We start from the raw sequence: 18,644 nt of genomic DNA on the forward strand, positions 1-18,644 counted from the left end.
ATCTGCATATTTTGTCAGCATTAAAATATAATTACCTTTTATTGGGCACCTCTTATGTGCCAAGCCTTGTAAATGCTTTATTCATGTAAGCCCCATAATAACTCCATTAAAGCTCCTGATCTTACTGATGATGTCCTTTAGATTCCAGATTCAAGAAATTACTTTGAAAAATTACATATTTTTTACATATTTTTTTTGTTTCAGAGACATTAAACAATATAACCCAAAGAGTCTCTGTAAATACCAAAAGAAATGAATCATTTAAATACCTATTACTTTAAAAAAGTGGTATTGCTAATTAAATAAATTTGCAGAAGGAAACCTGACACATTTCAATCCATTTACTGTTCTGCAGATGAAGGGTAGTATGTGAATCTCAAACAGGAATGAATTTGTAAATACTTGAAAAGAAAACAACCTACTCAGAAGAAATCTTAGCAAATACTACTATATAAATTTGTCAGAAATTAGCTCATGTAGTTAATGTTGAAATATTTTTACTAATAAATTTGAAGTACTTTCACTAATAAATTCATTCAGAAATAAATTGAGTGGCTTTCATATCACAGGCTGTACGTACTTCCTTCAGGTATCCCATTGTTTTTGCAAAGTGAATCTAGATGAGGAAAATACGACATAGAGAATTATTTTCTCATGGCTGAAGGGTAACCATAAGATTGCTGATCTTATTGGCCTTTTAGACCAGTTTATTTTAATAATTTGAGGCTGTCTTATAAAATATATGTTGATAATAATAAATCCTAAAGTTTTGAATGATTTTATTTTCCTTATAATAGCACTGTCTCACATTCTACATTTGTATTTGCTTTCTTAAGTGGGGCATAAAATGCAGTTGAAGCTGATAAGTTCTCAGATTCTGTGTCATGTCATATGCCATTATGACATCCTTCACTCAACTCATTCACTTATTTATTAAAAAATATTTATTACTAAGTTGTAAATACTGCTCTAAGTACTTTGGATACGTCAGTGAACAAAATGGCCAAAAATCATGAAGTTTACATTTTAGCAGGCATGGTTCAAAAATAAACAGTAAACTTGATAGGTAAGTAAGTAAGTAAGCAGGCATTCATTATGGATAAGGAAGAAATTCTATACCTGCTCTTTTAAACCATGCTAAGGAAAATTACATAGAAAACTACTTGGTTTTCAGCTTGGCTTATTTTCGTTGATCCCTTTAAAAATATTGTTTTAAGAACAACAAAATTTAGGGAAATATTCTCTCTAAAAACAGAGTTAAAATGATGCTATTAATTAAGAAAATGACCATGTTTTGCTCCTACAATAATTTCTTGCTTTATAACTCATGCATTATCAATATTGCTGCAAAATATAGTAATTTAATATCTTGGATACTTTTGATGGTGGTTTATAAAAACCCAAAGCACTTGGTATAACAAAATTTATGTTTCTCTAAACTTGTTTCTGTTCAAATTATATTATACTTTTGCTGGCTTTGAATATTAATGATAATTTCTTTGTTATAATTCTAGGTAAAATGTTACAGAACAACTTTTTCTTATTTGTTATTGAAATGATTTTTGTTTAGAAAACTCTCTGTACTTTTGTTTATCACACTTGTCTTTTTTTTTCACACTTGTCTAAGTTAACTTTTTCTATGAAGGGAAAGATTAAACATTTCTAATATCTTACTGGTGTAGCTTAGAATCAACTAGGATACATTATAGGTTCAGCATATGGTATGACAACGTTTTACAAGGGTTGCATGTGTTGTCACAAACAGTATTATTAACTCAAATGTTAATACTTCTTTTGTTGACTTACTGAATTAAATCCATCCCTTAGACCATCAGAGTGGATTTTTTTAATTTGTTTTTTAACCAAGAATCCCTGAATGTCTGCATTTTTTCTATATAATATAAAAAGTAGACCTCACACGACTGGATCTTGTGAGATGTTGAATACCTGAGATGTTGAATAGACTTTAATTATTCTTATGTTTAGTGAATAGATGGGGTTACATGAAATTAGAGGAATAGGGTTTTGAGAAAGGATTTTGAGAAAGAGACAGAATGAACAGTGGAGTCAATAAAAAGAATGTTCTCATTAGACTTAAGAATAGATATTAAAACAAAAGACAAAACACCAAGTTTTCTTTGGATTATTACTTTATTTGGCTTTCTAACATTCTCAGTGAGTACAATTTTTTTCATTTGTTTAGTCAGTGTAAACCAGAAACAATGAGGAAAATAGTGTAGGAATAAATGGGAAGGAAGTAGAATGTTTCTGGGTCACTCCTTTGAAGAGATTTTCTTTTCTTTGAATACTTGGCCATTTAAAAGCATTTGAAATTTGAGGTTCAAAAGGAGGATAATAGTAGTCCTGTGCTCTAATTTTTGAAACTTCTTCTCCAACCTTTCTATCTAGTCTTTCATAACTGTTTTATTAGTGGTTAAGTACCCATCACATTCAGTTTTGTATATAGAAACTATTTCTTTTCTTCTCTTTTATAAGGAACTCTATGCCTGGAGATAAGACTTTTCTTATCTAGCTCTAGAATTATCAAATGGTATTAAAGTTATATCTTTGCCTACAAATTTTCTCCTTGGTGAGAAAATTGTTTTGTTTTCAAAGGAAATTCTAAGCCTAATGATGGAGAAGTGACAAATGAAACCAATAACCAAGCCTGAGAAAGCATATCCATTTTGTAGTTTAAGATGCTCCATAACTAAGATTTAACTGGTATTAGACTTCTATTGCAATTGTTGGTATTTTTAAATAAATTTGAGAAAGGAATAATCTACCATAATCCATATGAACCTTTGCTTGTGATGTTTGGAGTGGTTGCCAGCTGCTTAATAGCTGTGATAGCCTTTGCTTGGCTCATATACATGCCACTTTTAGAACTTTTCCTAAAAGTGACAATATGCCTGTCACCTGCAGAGTTAAGTGGTGTAATGGCAGCTGAGCAGTGAGATGGAGGGGGGTGGAGTTGAGATTTTGTAAGAATGAATTCACTCATGCAGAGAACATGTTTCAGTTTGAGATAATGGAAACATTAGCCCAGAATATGTAGTTGAGTACATTTTGTTTGGTTTTGAGTGGTTTTTCAAAGATACAATCTTTTAATCTCTGTATATGTGCTGTTGCACAGTGTTGTTAGAAGGAAAAGTGATGATGGCATTTGGAGGACTTTCAGGCTTAGAGCTAATTAATGTATCTGGTACAGCCTTGATTTAATATGCAGACCTAAAAGCTTTTGCTTTTTACTTACTTTAGACAATTACATTATTTGCCAGCCTGTTGGCTAGTCAACACCAATATGGTTCTTCTAACTCCATGAATCTCAGCATATGCCATTTTACATATCCTAAATAATTTAAATACATTTCTTATTCTTTCCACAGCATGTAGCGTCCATGAAGCACAGGACAATAAAGCTTCCTACTCATACCACCAGGAGGATCTCTTGGAAAGAGTCACCACAGGACTACCAGAGAGACTAATTTGTCTGAAGCATCATGTGTTGAAAGAACAGAAGGCTACTACCTTTGCACTCACTAGAAACACAGTGACGATGTTTTCAATTCCTTGAGTTCCAGGAACCCAGGAGAGTGAGCTGAAACTCTGAAAATGCGGCCATGGACTGGTTCCTGGCGTTGGATTATGCTCATTCTTTTTGCCTGGGGGACCTTGCTATTTTATATAGGTGGTCACTTGGTACGAGATAATGACCACCCTGATCACTCTAGCCGAGAACTGTCCAAGATTTTGGCAAAGCTTGAACGCTTAAAACAGCAAAATGAAGACTTGAGACGAATGGCTGAATCTCTCCGGTAGGTTCTAAAAAACTGAGGGAAGAATGGTGAAATATTGTACTTTGTTTTTAGGTGCAAGGCTTCAGTCAGCTATTAAAAAATTCTTAATGATTTCTGTAAACTGCTATTTTTGCAAAAATTTAAATAGTAAGGTACTTTTTGTGCTAATGATATCTCTATGTATTTAACATAGAGAGTTACTCTATAATGGCAAATCTTATTTTGCATATGAATTTTAATATAGAAAAACTATGCCGTTTAATTTACTTATATTTTGTTTAAAATTATCTTCAGCATTTTGATAATTTTGATAAATATAAACTTTGTATGATTTAAAGTAGTACATATTAAAATTTTCATCATGGACTATAACAAACACATAATAATTGAGAGGCTGAGTTAGTCTAACTATAACTTACTAAATGAAAACGTTCATTCTTAAATAAAACAACTGTATCTGGAATCTAGAGAATTATTATAATTGCTACTTCCAGTCTATTAAAAATGTGACATGGGGAATTCCCCGGCAGTCCAGTGGTTAGGACCCTGTGCTTTCACTGCCGGGGGCCTGGGTTCAATCCCTGGTCAGGGAACTAAGATCCCACAAGCCGTGGTGCGGCAAAAAAAAAAAAGTGACATGTATGCGTTAGAAGTCATCAACTATTGGGAAAAACAAAGCCTTTTATCTTCAGAAGCAAGTGAACATAGTGTTAAATAGATAGTCTATATTTGTTTTCAAAGTTATTGAATTTAGAAATTATCTAGTATCTTCTAATTCCTCATACTTAAATATGAAGGTGACTGTATACGTAGTGCTTGCTGTCTCTCAAAACAGAGGTCGGAGATTTGAGAAGATGAAGAGGTGAGAGTCGTCTAGAGGTGGTAATTGACTCTAAAGGAAGTTAGTTTAGAAAAAAAGCACAAATTCATTTCTTTTTGAGAAAAATATACATTGAGGAGTCGAAACTGGAAACGTTCTGTTGTGCGTAGAACTTTCAGAGTAGTTGGAGAAGGAGAAGGGGAGAGAGCTGTTTTGTGGAGGCCGAGGAGCCTTCTGTGACGAAAGAATGTAGTTGGCAGTGCCATACACCCTTGGAGCCTCCCTTCCCTCACTGCCTTTCAACTCTTTATTTAGAACTCAGTTCTTTCCTTTTGTTTAGTTCCATAACTTTTTTTCACCATGATATCATTTTGATCTCTTTATGTTCTGTGGAAGGCTGTGCTAGGTATTAAGAGTTTTACTGTTTCAATGAATGAAACATCAGGCCGGTCATTTGTAGGAGTAGTAGTACCATTCAGCAAAATACAAAGTACGCAGGAATTAGAAAGTGGACAGCTAACTTCTTGAATTTGTGTATCATTTTATTTTCTTTTTGGGGAGAGCCAGAGAGGAAGGATCATGGAGAGAGTGGTCTTTCAGTAGAGTCTTAATCATTGTTACGGGAACCAAAGATTGATAATTTGGAGGTTAGTAATCATAGCTATCATTTATTGAGGGTTTGTTAAGTGCCAGGTACTGTGCCAAGGACTTTGCATGGATTATCTCATTGAATTCCACAGCTTCCTTATGGGATGCTGGTTCTGTTTTCATAACCATTTTACAGATGAGGAATCAATGGGATATTAAGTGATTTAATTTTTCCCTAGGTCACACTTCTCACAAATGATGGAGCTTACTTTGAATCCTGGCAGTATGAGTGGAAAGCCAGGGGTCTGATGAACGGTTTTGCCTCTCTGAATAGAAACCAGAGAGACGTAAATGATTCAGAAATCTCGACTAAACATCTCATGTAGGAAAACAGCAAGAGTAGTTGATTTTGGAGTATGCTTTGTAGTAAGATCTTGTTCTACGTTATGAGAATTTTACTCCTTGAAAACATATTGCCTCTTAACAATTTAGGCTAATAAAAAATTGCTCACTTTTTTCCTAATTTTAACTTAAATATTGATAGTTCACTTGGCTTGTCTGACTGCCAAGTATTTGCTTCTATTGCATGAAGGAAAGCTTGCCTTTAATATGAGTTGTTCCTTCTGCAAAATAATCTTTGGATCTCTGAAGTCACTTTCTTTATAGTCTTTCATGTTGGCAAAAAATTAAATTCTCAACTACTATAAATGTAGAGACAACTTTTAAGAGCTGAGACATTTAATATGTCATTCTATAACATCATAAATACAATCTGAAAGTACAGATGGAGAAAATGAGCCCACACACACACACACACACACACAGACATGCACACACACACAGACACGCACACACACATGATTTCAGGAAAATATGTAAATAATTAGGGAAGAAAACCTCTTCAGGCCTTTCCATCAACTTTATTGGTAGGGCTATTTGTGTTTTATTCAAAGAGATTATTATTTTAGAGCCCCTGGCATAAAAGGAAGAGCAGTGGAGGTGGTAGTGGCATTGGTGTTCTTTTTTCCCCTTATTGTAATATTTCATACTTTTCTGTATCTTTTTTCTGTGTCTTTTTCTTTTTTTTTTTTTTTTTTTTTTTTTTTTTTTTTGTGGTACGCGGGCCTCTCACTGTTGTGGCCTCTCCTGTTGCGGAGCACAGGCTCCGGCCACGCAGGCCCAGCGGTCATGGCTCACGGGCCCAGCCACTCCGCGGCATGTGGGATCTTCCCGGACCGGGGCACGAACCCGTGTCCCCTGCATCAGCAGGCGGACTCTCAACCACTGCACCACCAGGGAAGCCCTGTGTCTTTTTCTTATAAGAAAGTATGTTCAGAAGGTAGACTATAAAGGCTTAATTCAGATGTCTGTAAAACTAGGTCATTTCTTTGAGATATGATATGTGGATTCGAATTGGAAAGTAACCCAGAAGCCTGAAACTACAATTTTTAAGATTCAGGACAATAATTTTTAAAAGCATTTACCCAACCCTCTAGCCAGTGTTTGCTAATTTTGTTGATACTACTACAAATTTAGGAAAATAATTTGAAAATCATTACTCTGAGGGATGCAAACGTTTTAGTACGATGTATGGGAGGTTGCTGCATCTCTGTCTGTACATGTGTATCTGTATGTATATTTAATTCTGCCTTATTGATGAATAATTTCTGTATGGTAAAATACACTTGTTTTAGCATACATGTCTATGAATTTTGGCAAATCCTTATAGTCATGTAACCAGTACTACCATCAAATTATAGAAGAATTCTTTCTCCCCCGAGAATTCTGTTGTGCCCTTTTGTAGTTAAATTCTCTTCTAACCTTCTGTCCCTGGCATCCACTGATCTGTTTTCTGTCCTAAGTTTGTTTCCTGTTCCAGAATGTTATACAAATAGAATCATGCAGTAGGTAGCCTTTTGAGTCTGGCTTTTTTCATTTAGCATAATATACTTGTGATTCATCAGTGCTACTTTGTGTATTGGTAGTTCATTTTATTAAAAAAATTTTTTTTAATGATGAGCAGTATTCCACAGTAGGCATGTATCAGTCTTGTTTGTTTTTAAATGCATTCACCAGTTGAAAGATGTTATTAGTGTTTCCATTTTTTTGGCAATTATGAACAAAGCTGTTACAGACATTTGCCCTTTAAGTTTTTGTGTGTAAGTGAGTTTTTATTTCTCTTGGGTAAATACCTAGGAGTGGAATTGCTGGGTCATATGTAAAGTGCATTTTAACTTTATGTAAGAAGCTGTGCAAAATGTTTTCCAGAGTACCTGTACCATTTTGCATTCCCACCCACAGTGCTTGAGAGTTATAGCTCTCATCTTTGCTAGCACATGCTGTTGTCAGCTATTTTTACTTTATGTTTTAATAGATATGTAGTATTATCTCATAGTTTCAGTTTGCATTTACGTGATGATTAACGATGATGAGCATTTTTTTCATGTGCTTATTTGCTATTCATATATCTTCTTTGGTGAAGTATCTATTCAAATTTGTTGCTTATTTTAAAAATTAAGTTATTTGTTTTCTTACTGAATTTTTTTAAGAAATTGGGGTTTTATATATAACATAAAATGTTTTATATATATGCGTATATATAAAATAAAAACACAGTGGCTTAAACCAATGAACATTTATTTGTTCCTGATTATTCAATTTCAGTTGGCCTTAGCTGGGCTGTTTTCCTAATTATTTATGGGGTCACTCATGTGGCTGCAGCCATCTGGTGGCTCCATCGTGGTTGGTCAGTCCAGATGACCTAACACATGTTCAGTGGTTAGCTGGGGCCATCACTGGTTCCCTTCTATCTGGCTACTCTAGCAGAATAGCCCAGGTTTCTTATGCTGTAGTGTTCCAAGAGGGAAAGAGCAGAAACTGCAAGTCCTCTTGAGGCCAAGCATGAGAAGTTGCACAGTGTCACTTCTGCCACATTCTGTTAGTCTTTGCAAGTCAAAGGGATACTCCATATTCAGGGAACAGAGGTAGGAGCTGCAAAGAATTTGTAGCCATATTTAACCCACTCTCCTCATCTCTAGAAGTAATGTTGAATAGATTAGGTCAAATCATGGCGGTCTTGAACAGCCAGAGTTTAGTGTAGGCTTGGCTGATAGATAATAGGGAACTGTAATTGGGTTTTCAGCAGAGGATTGATGTAGTGAAAACGGTTGAGGAAGATTTAGATTTTCAGGTGGATTTGGGCCATGTGCTTGACTGGAGTGAAATTAACTGGGAAATACAGTATTAATCTAGACACGAGGTGATGCTGACCTAAATTAATGATTTAATCTGTTGGCTTTGGTACCAAGGTACATCTGCTTATTTTCCCATGTTCCCATCATGCTTTTATTTGACTTTCCCCAAACATCCCTTTCTTATTTGTTGATTGCCAGCACATTGAGTATACATGTAGTAGTCTTTCTTTTAAAAACTTAGAAATCATCACTTTTTAAGCCTGCCACCCTACAGGAATGCCTTTCATCTTTCACGTTTGTTTTGTCTTAACCTTTAGTAATGTGAAATTGCTATCAGTTCACAGAATCTTTTCTTTTTAGGATTTGAACCTGCCAATCTGCCTCTCAGAGTTGAAATTTAGCAGAAAACACCTGGAAAATTATTGAACCTTGTTCAGAAACCCCTTGAGCAGTGAACCTCAGTGACAGAAGTCAGAACTGGGCAGAACTTGTAACATTTAAAGAGTGCTTAATTGACAGCTTTCCTCTTAACTTAATTCCTTATTCTATTTCCATTTATTTTGAGGAGCATAATTTTAAAAAATTCAAATGTGACTTTGTGGCCTTTTAATAAGGTTTGTTTGTTTGTTTGGTCCAAGAAAGAAAAAAATTTCTTCTGGAATTTAGATGTTAGCTATAAACTGTAAATTTTACAGACCACAAAGGAAGTATAATTAGCTTACAATTATCTGTTTTTCTGAGCTACGTACTAGTCTCCTCAGTTGGATTAGAGCTGAAGCAAGAATCTTATGGTGGAAAAATTTGTCTCAGGCAACAAAATTATGAAACCCTGACATGGGTAGAAAGGAGACTGGTAGGGTTTTGCACAGGTCATATCTTACTTCTTCTTTTTGAGAAACTGGTATTAGAAATTGGAGATGTGTTTGTTCCTGTTAGTTGGTTGGAGGATTTGCTGTAGGCAATCTTCTCCATAATTGCTCATCTCGCTTATAAAGAGCATACTGCTTGTATTCCTACAGCAAGTGAATGGGTTGGAGTGTGTAGAGCATCTAGCTGTAACCTTCCATTCTTCTTTACTTTTAGTTTTGAAGCCCTGCATCCATTATTCCTTATGCCATCAGGAATATCTGGGCTTCCCTGGTGGTGCAGTGGTTAAGAATCCACCTGCCAATGCAGGGGACATGGGTTCAAGCCCTGGTCCAGGAAGATCCCTCATGCGGCGGAGCAACTAAGCCCATGCACCACAACTACTGAGCCTGTGCTCTATAGCCCGTGAGCCACAACTACTGAAGGCCGCGTGCCTAGAGCCCGAGCTCCGCAACAAGAGAAGCCACCGCAATGAGAAGCCCGTGCACTGCAATGAAGAGTACCCTCCGCTCGCCGCAAGTAGAGAGGGCCCCGCACAGCAACAAAAGACCCAATGTAGCCAGAAAATAAATAATAAATAAATAAATTTATTTTTCAAAAAAGAATATCTTATTTTTCCTCATGGAAAATACTCCTTCCCTATGTTAGAATATCTTAGTGAGATTTTTAGTCAAGATTCCTAGCCTTCTCAGTCTGACAATCAGATGCTTTCTCCCTGGAATTTGTATTAACCTTTTCATATATTGCTGTATTAGATTTGCTAGTGGATATTTTTCATGTTAACAAGACATGTTTACCTGTAATATTTCCTTCTTATAATGTCTTTTGGGTTTTGGTATTAAGTTTATGCAGGAAAATTTTATTCTCTGGAAGGGTTTGTATGAAATTGGTATTCATTCTATTTTAACTCTTTGTTAGAATTTCAGTGACGCTGTCTGGGCCTAGAGTCTTTTTTTTTTTTAGCTGCAGGGGGGGCGGAGCTTGGTTTGAAAAGGACAGGAGACGTGGGAAGGCTTTAAATTCTAGATTTGATCTTCTTAATAGAAATTGGACCATTCACATTTTCTATTTTTTCCTATGTCAGTTTTGGTAAAATGTGTTTTTCAAGAAATGCGTCCATTTTATCAAGATTTTCAAAAGCAGCATAAAGTTGTTCATAATTCCTCTTTACTTTTCCTCTTCAGACCTGTGATATCTGTAGTACTGTTTCCTTTTTCATTCTTGATATTGTTTATTTGTTTGTGTTTTCTCCTTTTATCTTGCTAAGAGTTTATTGATTTTATTTACTTTTCAAAGAATCTCTGGTTGTTGTTTTTTTTCTCCTGTTGTATGTCTGTTTCTATTTTATTGATTTCTACTCTTAGTTTTATAATTTGTTTCTTATAGTCTCTGGGTTTGTTTCCCTGTTCTTTTTAAAGCTTTTTCAGAAAGAATTTTATATTATTGATTTTAAGCATTGCTTTTTTTCTAACATATACCTGGAGAGCTGTAAATTTCTCTGTAAGCACAGCTTTAGAGAGCACAGTTGCATCTTGCAAGTTCTGACAGTGACCTATTTTGTTATTCAATTAAAACTATTTTCAAATTTCTTTTGTGATTTTTTTTTTTGTTCTTAAACTCACAGTTAAAGGAGTGTGTTGCTTAATTTCTAAGTGGGACTATTCTGTTATCTTTTTGGCTTTGATTTCTAGTGTGTTCTTCAACCAGATAGAATTATATTCTGTATCACTTCAGTTCTTTGAAACTTTAAATGGCTCAGCAAATGACTTACGTTGATGAATGTTTTAAGAGAAATGTGTATTCTGCTCTTGTTTTTTTTTTTTTTATTTATTTTTTATTTTTTTATTTATTTATTTATTTTTTTTTATTAGTTTCTGCTTTATAACAAAGTGAATCAGTCATACATACACATCTGTTCCCACATCCCTTCCCTATTGCGTCTCCCTCCCTCCCACCCTCCCCATCCCACCCCTCCAGGCGGTCACAAAGCACCGAGCTGATCTCCCTGTGCTCTGCGGCTGCTTCCCACTATCTATCTACCTTACGTTTGGTAGTGTATATATGTCCATGCCTCTCTTTCGCTTTGTCACAGCTTACCCTTCACCCTCCCCATATCCTCAAGTCCATTCTCAAGTAGGTCTGTGTCTTTATTCCCGTTTTACCCCTAGGTTCTTCATGACATTTTTTTTTTTTTAAATTCCATATATATGTGTTAGCATACGGTATTTGTCTTTCTCTTTCTGACTTACTTCACTCTGTATGACAGACTCTAGGTCTATCCACCTCATTACAAATAGCTCAGTTTCGTTCCTTTTTATGGCTGAGTAATATTCCATTGTATATATGTGCCACATCTTCTTTATCCATTCATCCGATGATGGACACTTAGGTTGTTTCCAGCTCCGGGCTATTGTGAATAGAGCTGCAATGAACATTTTGGTACATGTCTCTTTTTGAATTATGGTTTTCTCAGGGTATATGCCTAGTAGTGGGATTGCTGGGTCATATGGTAGTTCTATTTTTAGTTTTTTAAGGAACCTCCATACTGTTCTCCATAGTGGCTGTACCAATTCACATTCCCACCAGCAGTGCAAGAGTGTTCCCTTTTCTCCACACCCTCTCCAGCATTTATTGTTTCTAGATTTCTTGATGATGGCCATTCTGACTGGTGTGAGATGATATCTCATTGTAGTTTTGATTTGCATTTCTCTAATGATTAATGATGTTGAGCATTCTTTCATGTGTTTGTTGGCAGTCTGTATATCTTCTTTGGAGAAATGCCTATTTAAGTCTTCTGCCCATTTTTGGATTGGGCTGTTTGTTTTTTTGCTATTGAGCTGCATGAGCTGTTTATAAATTTTGGAGATTAATCCTTTGTCAGTTGCTTCATTTGCAAATATTTTCTCCCATTCTGAGGGTTGTCTTTTGGTCTTGTTTATGGTTTCCTTTGCTGTGCAAAAGCTTTGAAGTTTCATTAGGTCCCATTTGTTTATCTTTGTTTTTAATTCCATTTCTGTAGGAGGTGGGTCCAAAAGGATCTTGCTGTGATTTATGTCATAGAGTGTTTTACCTATGTTTTCCTCTAAGAGTTTGATAGTTTCTGGCCTTACATTTAGGTCTTTAATCCATTTTGAGCTTATTTTTGTGTATGGTGTTAGGGAATGATCTAATCTCATACTTTTACATGTCCCTGTCCAGTTTTCCCAGCACCACTTATTGAAGAGGCTGTCCTTTCTCCACTGTACATTCCTGCCTCCTTTATCAAAGATAAGTTGGCCATATGTGCGTGGGTTTATCTCTGGGCTTTCTATCCTGATCCACTGATCTATCTTTCTGTTTTTATGCAAGTACCACACTGTCTTAATTACTGTAGCTTTGTAGTATAGTCTGAAGTCAGGGAGCCTGATTCCTCCAGCTCCGTTTTTCGTTCTCAAGATTGCTTTGGCTATTCGGGGTCTTTTGTTTTTCCAAACAAATTTTGAAATTTTTTGTTCTAGTTCTGTGAAAAATGCCAGTGGTAGTTTGATAGGGATTGCATTGAATCTGTAGATTGCTTTGGGTAGTAGAGTCATTTTCACAATATTGATTCTTCCAATCCAGGAGCATGGTATATCTCTCCATCTATTTGTATCCTCTTTAATTTCTTTCATCAGTGTCTTATAATTTTCTGCATAAAGGTCTTTTGTCTCCTTAGGTAGGTTTATTCCTAGATATTTTATTCTTTTTGTTGCAATGGTAAATGGGAGTGTTTTCTTGATTTCATTTTCAGATTTTTCATCATTAGTGTACAGGAATGCCAGAGATTTCTGTGCATTAATTTTGTATCCTGCTACTTTACCAAATTCATTGATTAGCTCTAGTAGTTTTTCGGTAGCATCTTTAGGATTCTCTATGTATAGTATCATGTCATCTGCAAACAGTGACAGCTTTACTTCTTCTTTTCCAATTTGGATTCCTTTTATTTCCTTTTCTTCTCTGATTGCTGTGGCTAAAACTTCCAAAACTAGGTTGAATAAGAGTGGTGAGAGTGGGCAGCCTTGTCTTGTTCCTGATCTTAGTGGAAATGGTTTCAGTTTTTCACCATTGAGGACAATGTTGGCTGTGGGTTTGTCATATATGGCCTTTATTATGTTGAGGAAAGTTCCCTCTATGCCTACTTTCTGCAGGGTTTTTATCATAAATGGGTGTTGAATTTTGTCGAAAGCTTTCTCTGCATCTATTGAGATGATCATATGGTTTTTCTCCTTCAACTTGTTAATATGGTGTATCACATTGATTGATTTGCGTATATTGAAGAATCCTTGCATTCCTGGAATAAACCCCACTTGATCATGGTGTATGATCCTTTTAATGTGCTGTTGGATTCTGTTTGCTAGTATTTTGTTGAGGATTTTTGCATCTATGTTCATCAGTGATATTGGCCTGTAGTTTTCTTTCTTTGTTACATCCTTGCCTGGTTTTGGTATCAAGGTGATGGTGGCCTCGTAGAATGAGTTTGGGAGTGTTCCTTCCTCTGATATTGTTTGGAAGAGTTTGAGAAGGATGGGTGTTAGCTCTTCTCTAAATGTTTGATAGAATTCGCCTGTGAAGCCATCTGGTCCTGGGCTTTTGTTTGATGGAAGATTTTTAATCACAGTTTCAATTTCAGTGCTTGTGATTGGTCTATTCATATTTTCTATTTCTTCCTGAGTCAGTCTTGGTAGGTTGTGCATTTCTAAGAATTTGTCCATTTCTTCCAGGTTGTCCATTTTATTGGCATAGAGTTGCTTGTAGTAATCTCTCATGATCTTTTATATTTCTGCAGTGTCAGTTGTTACTTCTCCTTTTTCATTTCTAATTCTATTGATTTGAGTCTTCTCCCTTCTTTTCTTGATGAGTCTGGCTAATGGTTTGTCAATTTTGTTTATCTTCTCAAAGAACCAGCTTTTAGTTTGGTTGATCTTTGCTATTGTTTCCTTCATTTCTTTTTCATTTATTTCTGATCTGATCTTTATGATTTCTTTCCTTCTGCTAACTTTGGGGGTTTTTTGTTCTTCTTTCTCTAATTGCTTTAGGTGCAGGGTCAGGTTGTTTATTTAAGATGTTTCCTGTTTCTTAAGGTGAGATTGTATTGCTATAAACTTCCCCCTTAGAACTGCTTTTGCTGCGTCCCATAGGTTTTGGGTCATCGTGTCTCCATTGTCATTTGTTTCTAGGTATTTTTTAATTTCCTCTTAGATTTCTTCAGTGATCACTTCGTTATTGAGTAGTGTATTGTTTAGCCTCCATGTGTTTGTATTTTTTACAGATCTTTTTCTGTAATTGATGTCTAGTCTCATAGCATTGTGGTCGGAAAAGATACTTGATACAATTTCAATTTTCTTAAATTTACCAAGGCTTGATTTGTGACCCAAGATATGATCTATCCTGGAGAATGTTCCATGAGCACTTGAGAAAAATGTGTATTCTGTTGTTTTTGGATGGAATGTCCTATAAATATCAACTAAGTCCATCTTGTTTAATGTATCATTTAAAGCTTGTGTTTCCTTATTTATTTTCATTTTGGATGATCTGTCCATTGGTGAAAGTGGGGTGTTAAAGTCCCCTACTATGATTGTGTTACTGTCGATTTCCCCTTTTATGGCTGTTAGTATTTGCCTTATGTATTGAGGTGCTCCTATGTTGGGTGCATAAATATTTACAATTGTTATATCTTCTTCTTGGATCGATCCCTTTATCGTTATGTAGTGTCCTTCTTTGTCTCTTCTAATAGTCTTTATTTTAAAGTCTATTTTGTCTGATATAAGAATTGCTACTCCAGCTTTCTTTTGATTTCCATTTGCATGGAATATCTTTTTCCATCCCCTTACTTTCAATCTGTATGTGTCTCTAGGTCTGAAGTGGGTCTCTTGTAGACAGCATATATATGGGTCTTGTTTTTGTATCCATTCAGCCACTCTGTGTCTTTTGGTGGGAGCATTTAGTCCATTTACATTTAAGGTAATTATTGATATGTATGTTTCTATTCCCATTTCCTTAATTGCTTTGGGTTCGTTATTGTAGGTATATTCCTTCTGTTGTGTTTCTTGCCTAGAGAAGTTCCTTTAGCATTTGTTGTAAAGCTGGTTTGGTGGTGCTGAACTCTCTCAGCTTTTGCTTGTCTGTAAACGTTTTAATTTCTCCATCAAATCTGAATGAGATCCTTGCTGGGTAGAGTAATCTTGGTTGCAGGTTTCTCTCCTTCATCACTTTAATTATGTCCTGCCACTCCCTTCTGGCTTGTAGAGTTTCTGCTGAGAGATCAGCTGTTAACCTGATGGGGATTCCCTTGTGTGTTATTTGTTGTTTTTCCCTTGCTGCTTTTAATATGATTTCTTTGTGTTTAATTTTTGACAGTTTGATTAATATGTGTCTTGGCGTATTTCTCCTTGGATTTATTCTGTATGGGACTCTCTGTGCCTCCTGGACTTGATTAACTATTTCCTTTCCCATATTAGGGAAGTTTTCAACTATAATCTCTTCAAATATTTTCTCAGTCCCTTTCTTTTTCTCTTCTTCTTCTGGAACCCCTATAATTCGAATGTTGGTGCGTTTAATGTTGTCCCAGAGGTCTCTGAGACTGTCCTCTATTCTTTTCATTCTTTTTTCTTTATTTTGCTCTGCATCAGTTAATTCCACTATTTTATCTTCCACCTCACTTATCCATTCTTCTGCCTCAGTTATTCTGCTATTGATCCCATCTAGAGTATTTTTCATTTCATTTATTGTGTTTTTAATCGATGCTTGATTCATCTTTAGTTCTTCTAGGTCCTTGTTAACTGTTTCTTGCATTTTGTCTATCTTATTTCCAAGATTTTGGATCATCTTTACTATCATTATTCTGAATTCTTTTTCAGGTAGACTGCCTATTACCTCTTCATTTGTTAGGTCTGGTAGGTTTTTATCTTGCTCCTTCACCTGCTGTGTGTTTTTCTGCTTTCTCATTTTGCTTATGTTACTGTGTTTGGGGTCTCCTTTTTGCAGGCTGCAGATTCGTAGTTCCCGTTGTTTTTGGTATCTGTCCCCCGTGGCTAAGGTTGTTTCAGTAAGTTGTGTAGGCTTCCTGGTGGGGGGGACTAATGCCTGTGTTCTGGTGGTTGAGGCTCGATCTTGTCTTTCTGGTGGACAGGTCCACGTCTGGTGGTGTGTTTTGGGGTGCCTGTGGCCTTATTATGTTTTTAGGTAGTCTCTCTGCTAATGGGTGGGGTTGTGTTCCTGCCTTGCTAGTTGCTTGGCATAGGGTGACCAGCACTGTAGTTTGCTGGTCGTTGACTGAAGCTGGGTGCTGGTGTTGAGATGGAGATCCCTGGGAGATTTTCGCTGCTTGATATTATGTGGAGCTGGGAGGTCTCTTGTGGACCCGTGTCCTGAGGTTGGCTCCCCCACTGCAGAGGCACAGCACTGACTCCTGGCTGCAGCACCAAGAGCCTTTCATCCACCCGGCTCAGAATAACAGTGAGAAAAAGTAGAAAGAAAGAATTAGTAGAAGAAAGAAAGAGAGAGGGAAAGAAAGGAAGAAGGGAGGAAAGGAAGGAAGAAAGAAAGAAAGGAGGGAGGGAGGGAGGGAGGATGGAAAGAAGGAAAGAAAGGAGGGAGGGAAGGAGGAAGGGAAGAAAGAAAGAAAGACAGGAGGGAGGGAGGGAGGAAGGAAAGAAAAAGAAAGTGGAAAGAAGAAGGGTGGGAGGGAGGGAGGGAGGAAAGAAAAAGAAAGAAGGAAAGGAGGAGCGGAGGGAGGGAGGGAGGAAGGGAAGGTAGGAAAAAAAGAAAGAGCAGGTAAAGTAAAATAGAATAAAGTATGAAATATAGTAGCGTTATTAAAATTAAAAAGTAATTATTGAAAAAAAAAACACGGACCGATAGAACCCTGGGACATATGGTGGAAGCAAAGCTATACAGAGAGAATTTTACACAGAAGATTACACATACACATTCACAAAAAGAGAGCAGGGGGAAAAATCAAAAATCTTGCTCTCCAAGTCCACCTCCTCGATTTGGGATAATTCGTTGTAAAAAGAGGAAAAGGGCGAGAAGTCTGAAATCTTGCTAAGTCCACCTCCTTAATTTGGGATAATTCGTTGTAAAAAGGGGGGAAAGTCTTAAATCTTGTCCTCAACGTCCACTTCCTCAATTTGGGATGATTCGCTGTCCATTCATACACTCCACAGACGCAGGGCACATCAAATGGACCGTGGAGCTTTAATCCACTGCCTCCGAGGCTACACAGAGAGATTTCCCTGTCTCTGCTCTCACAGCTCCCGGGTCTCAGCCTTGGACCTGGCCCCGCCTCTGCGCGTAGGTCGCCGGAGGGCGTCCGTTCTTCGCTCAGACAGGACGGGTTTAAAGGAGCTGCTGATTCGGGGGCTCTGGCTCACTCAGGCAGAGGGGAGGGAGGGGAATGCCCTCTCCTCGCGCACCAGGCAACAAAAGGGAAAAAAGTCTCTTGCCTCTCCGGTAGCTCCAGACCCTTTCCCCGGACTCCCTCCGGGCTAGCACTAACCCCTTCAGGCTCTCTTCCTGCCGCCAGCCCCAGTCCTCTTCCTGCCGCCAGCCCCAGTCCTCTCCCTGCGCTCCGACTGAAAGCTGATACCCGAGCCTCAGCTCCCAGCCCCGCCCGCCCCGTGGGCCGAGCAGACAAGCCTCTCGGGCTGGTGTGTGCCTAAGGGCACCGATCCTCTGTGCCAAAATCTCTCCGCTTTGCCCTCCGCACCCCTGTTGCTGTGCTCTCCTCCGCTACTCCGAAGCTTTCCCCCTCCGCCACCTGCAGTCTCCGCCCGCGAAGGGGCTTGTAGTGTGTAGAAACCTTCCCTCCTTCACGGCTCCCTCCCACTGGTGCAGGTCCCGTCCATATCCTATTGTCTCTGTTTATTCTTTTTTTCTTTTGACCTACCCAGGTATGTGGGGAGTTTCTTGCCTTTTGGGGGGTCTGAGGTCTTCGGTCAGCGTTCAGTAGGTGTTCTGTTGGAGTTGTTCCACGTGTAGATGAATTTCTGATGTATCTGTGGGGAGGAAGGTGATCTCCGCGTTTTACTCTTCCGCCATCTTCCTCTTCCGCTCTGCTCTTGTTGGATATGCTCTTCTACACATGTCATTTAAGTTAGGTTGGTTAACTGTGTTATTAGTATTTTCTAAATTTGTATAGAATTATTTTTTTAATCTGCTTGTTCTGTCAGCTAACAAGAAAGCCATGTTAAAAATCTCCAACAATGGTTACAGATCTAATTCTTTTCACCTCTGTCAACTTTTCTTTGATACATCTAAAGCTATTTCATTTGCTACAAGAATATCTTATTTTCTAATGACCTCATTTGTCTTTAATAATACTTTCTTAGCTATATAGTCTTATTTATTTGGTATCAG

At 37.3% G+C, this 18,644-nt stretch overlaps 1 protein-coding gene across 3 annotated transcripts in view; it reads left to right on the top strand.

The window, feature by feature from the left end:
* Nucleotides 1-3,615: 3,615 nt before the first annotated feature.
* Nucleotides 3,616-18,644, top strand: part of FUT8 (fucosyltransferase 8) — a gene marked incomplete at both ends in the record, with an annotated part of 171,666 nt that continues 156,637 nt past the window's right edge. For 2 of the 3 annotated variants that reach the window (XM_079699951.1, XM_079699953.1), the window contains one exon: nucleotides 3,616-3,818. In XM_079699951.1, coding sequence (XP_079556077.1) covers nucleotides 3,616-3,818 — 203 coding nt within the window. Of the gene's footprint in view, nucleotides 3,819-7,959; nucleotides 7,984-18,644 lie in introns of all 3 variants that reach the window. The other variant, XM_079699952.1, reaches the window with a different exon arrangement.

This window comes from Hyperoodon ampullatus (assembly GCF_949752795.1).
Source record: "Hyperoodon ampullatus genome assembly, chromosome: 3".
Lineage (NCBI taxonomy): Eukaryota > Metazoa > Chordata > Mammalia > Artiodactyla > Ziphiidae > Hyperoodon > Hyperoodon ampullatus.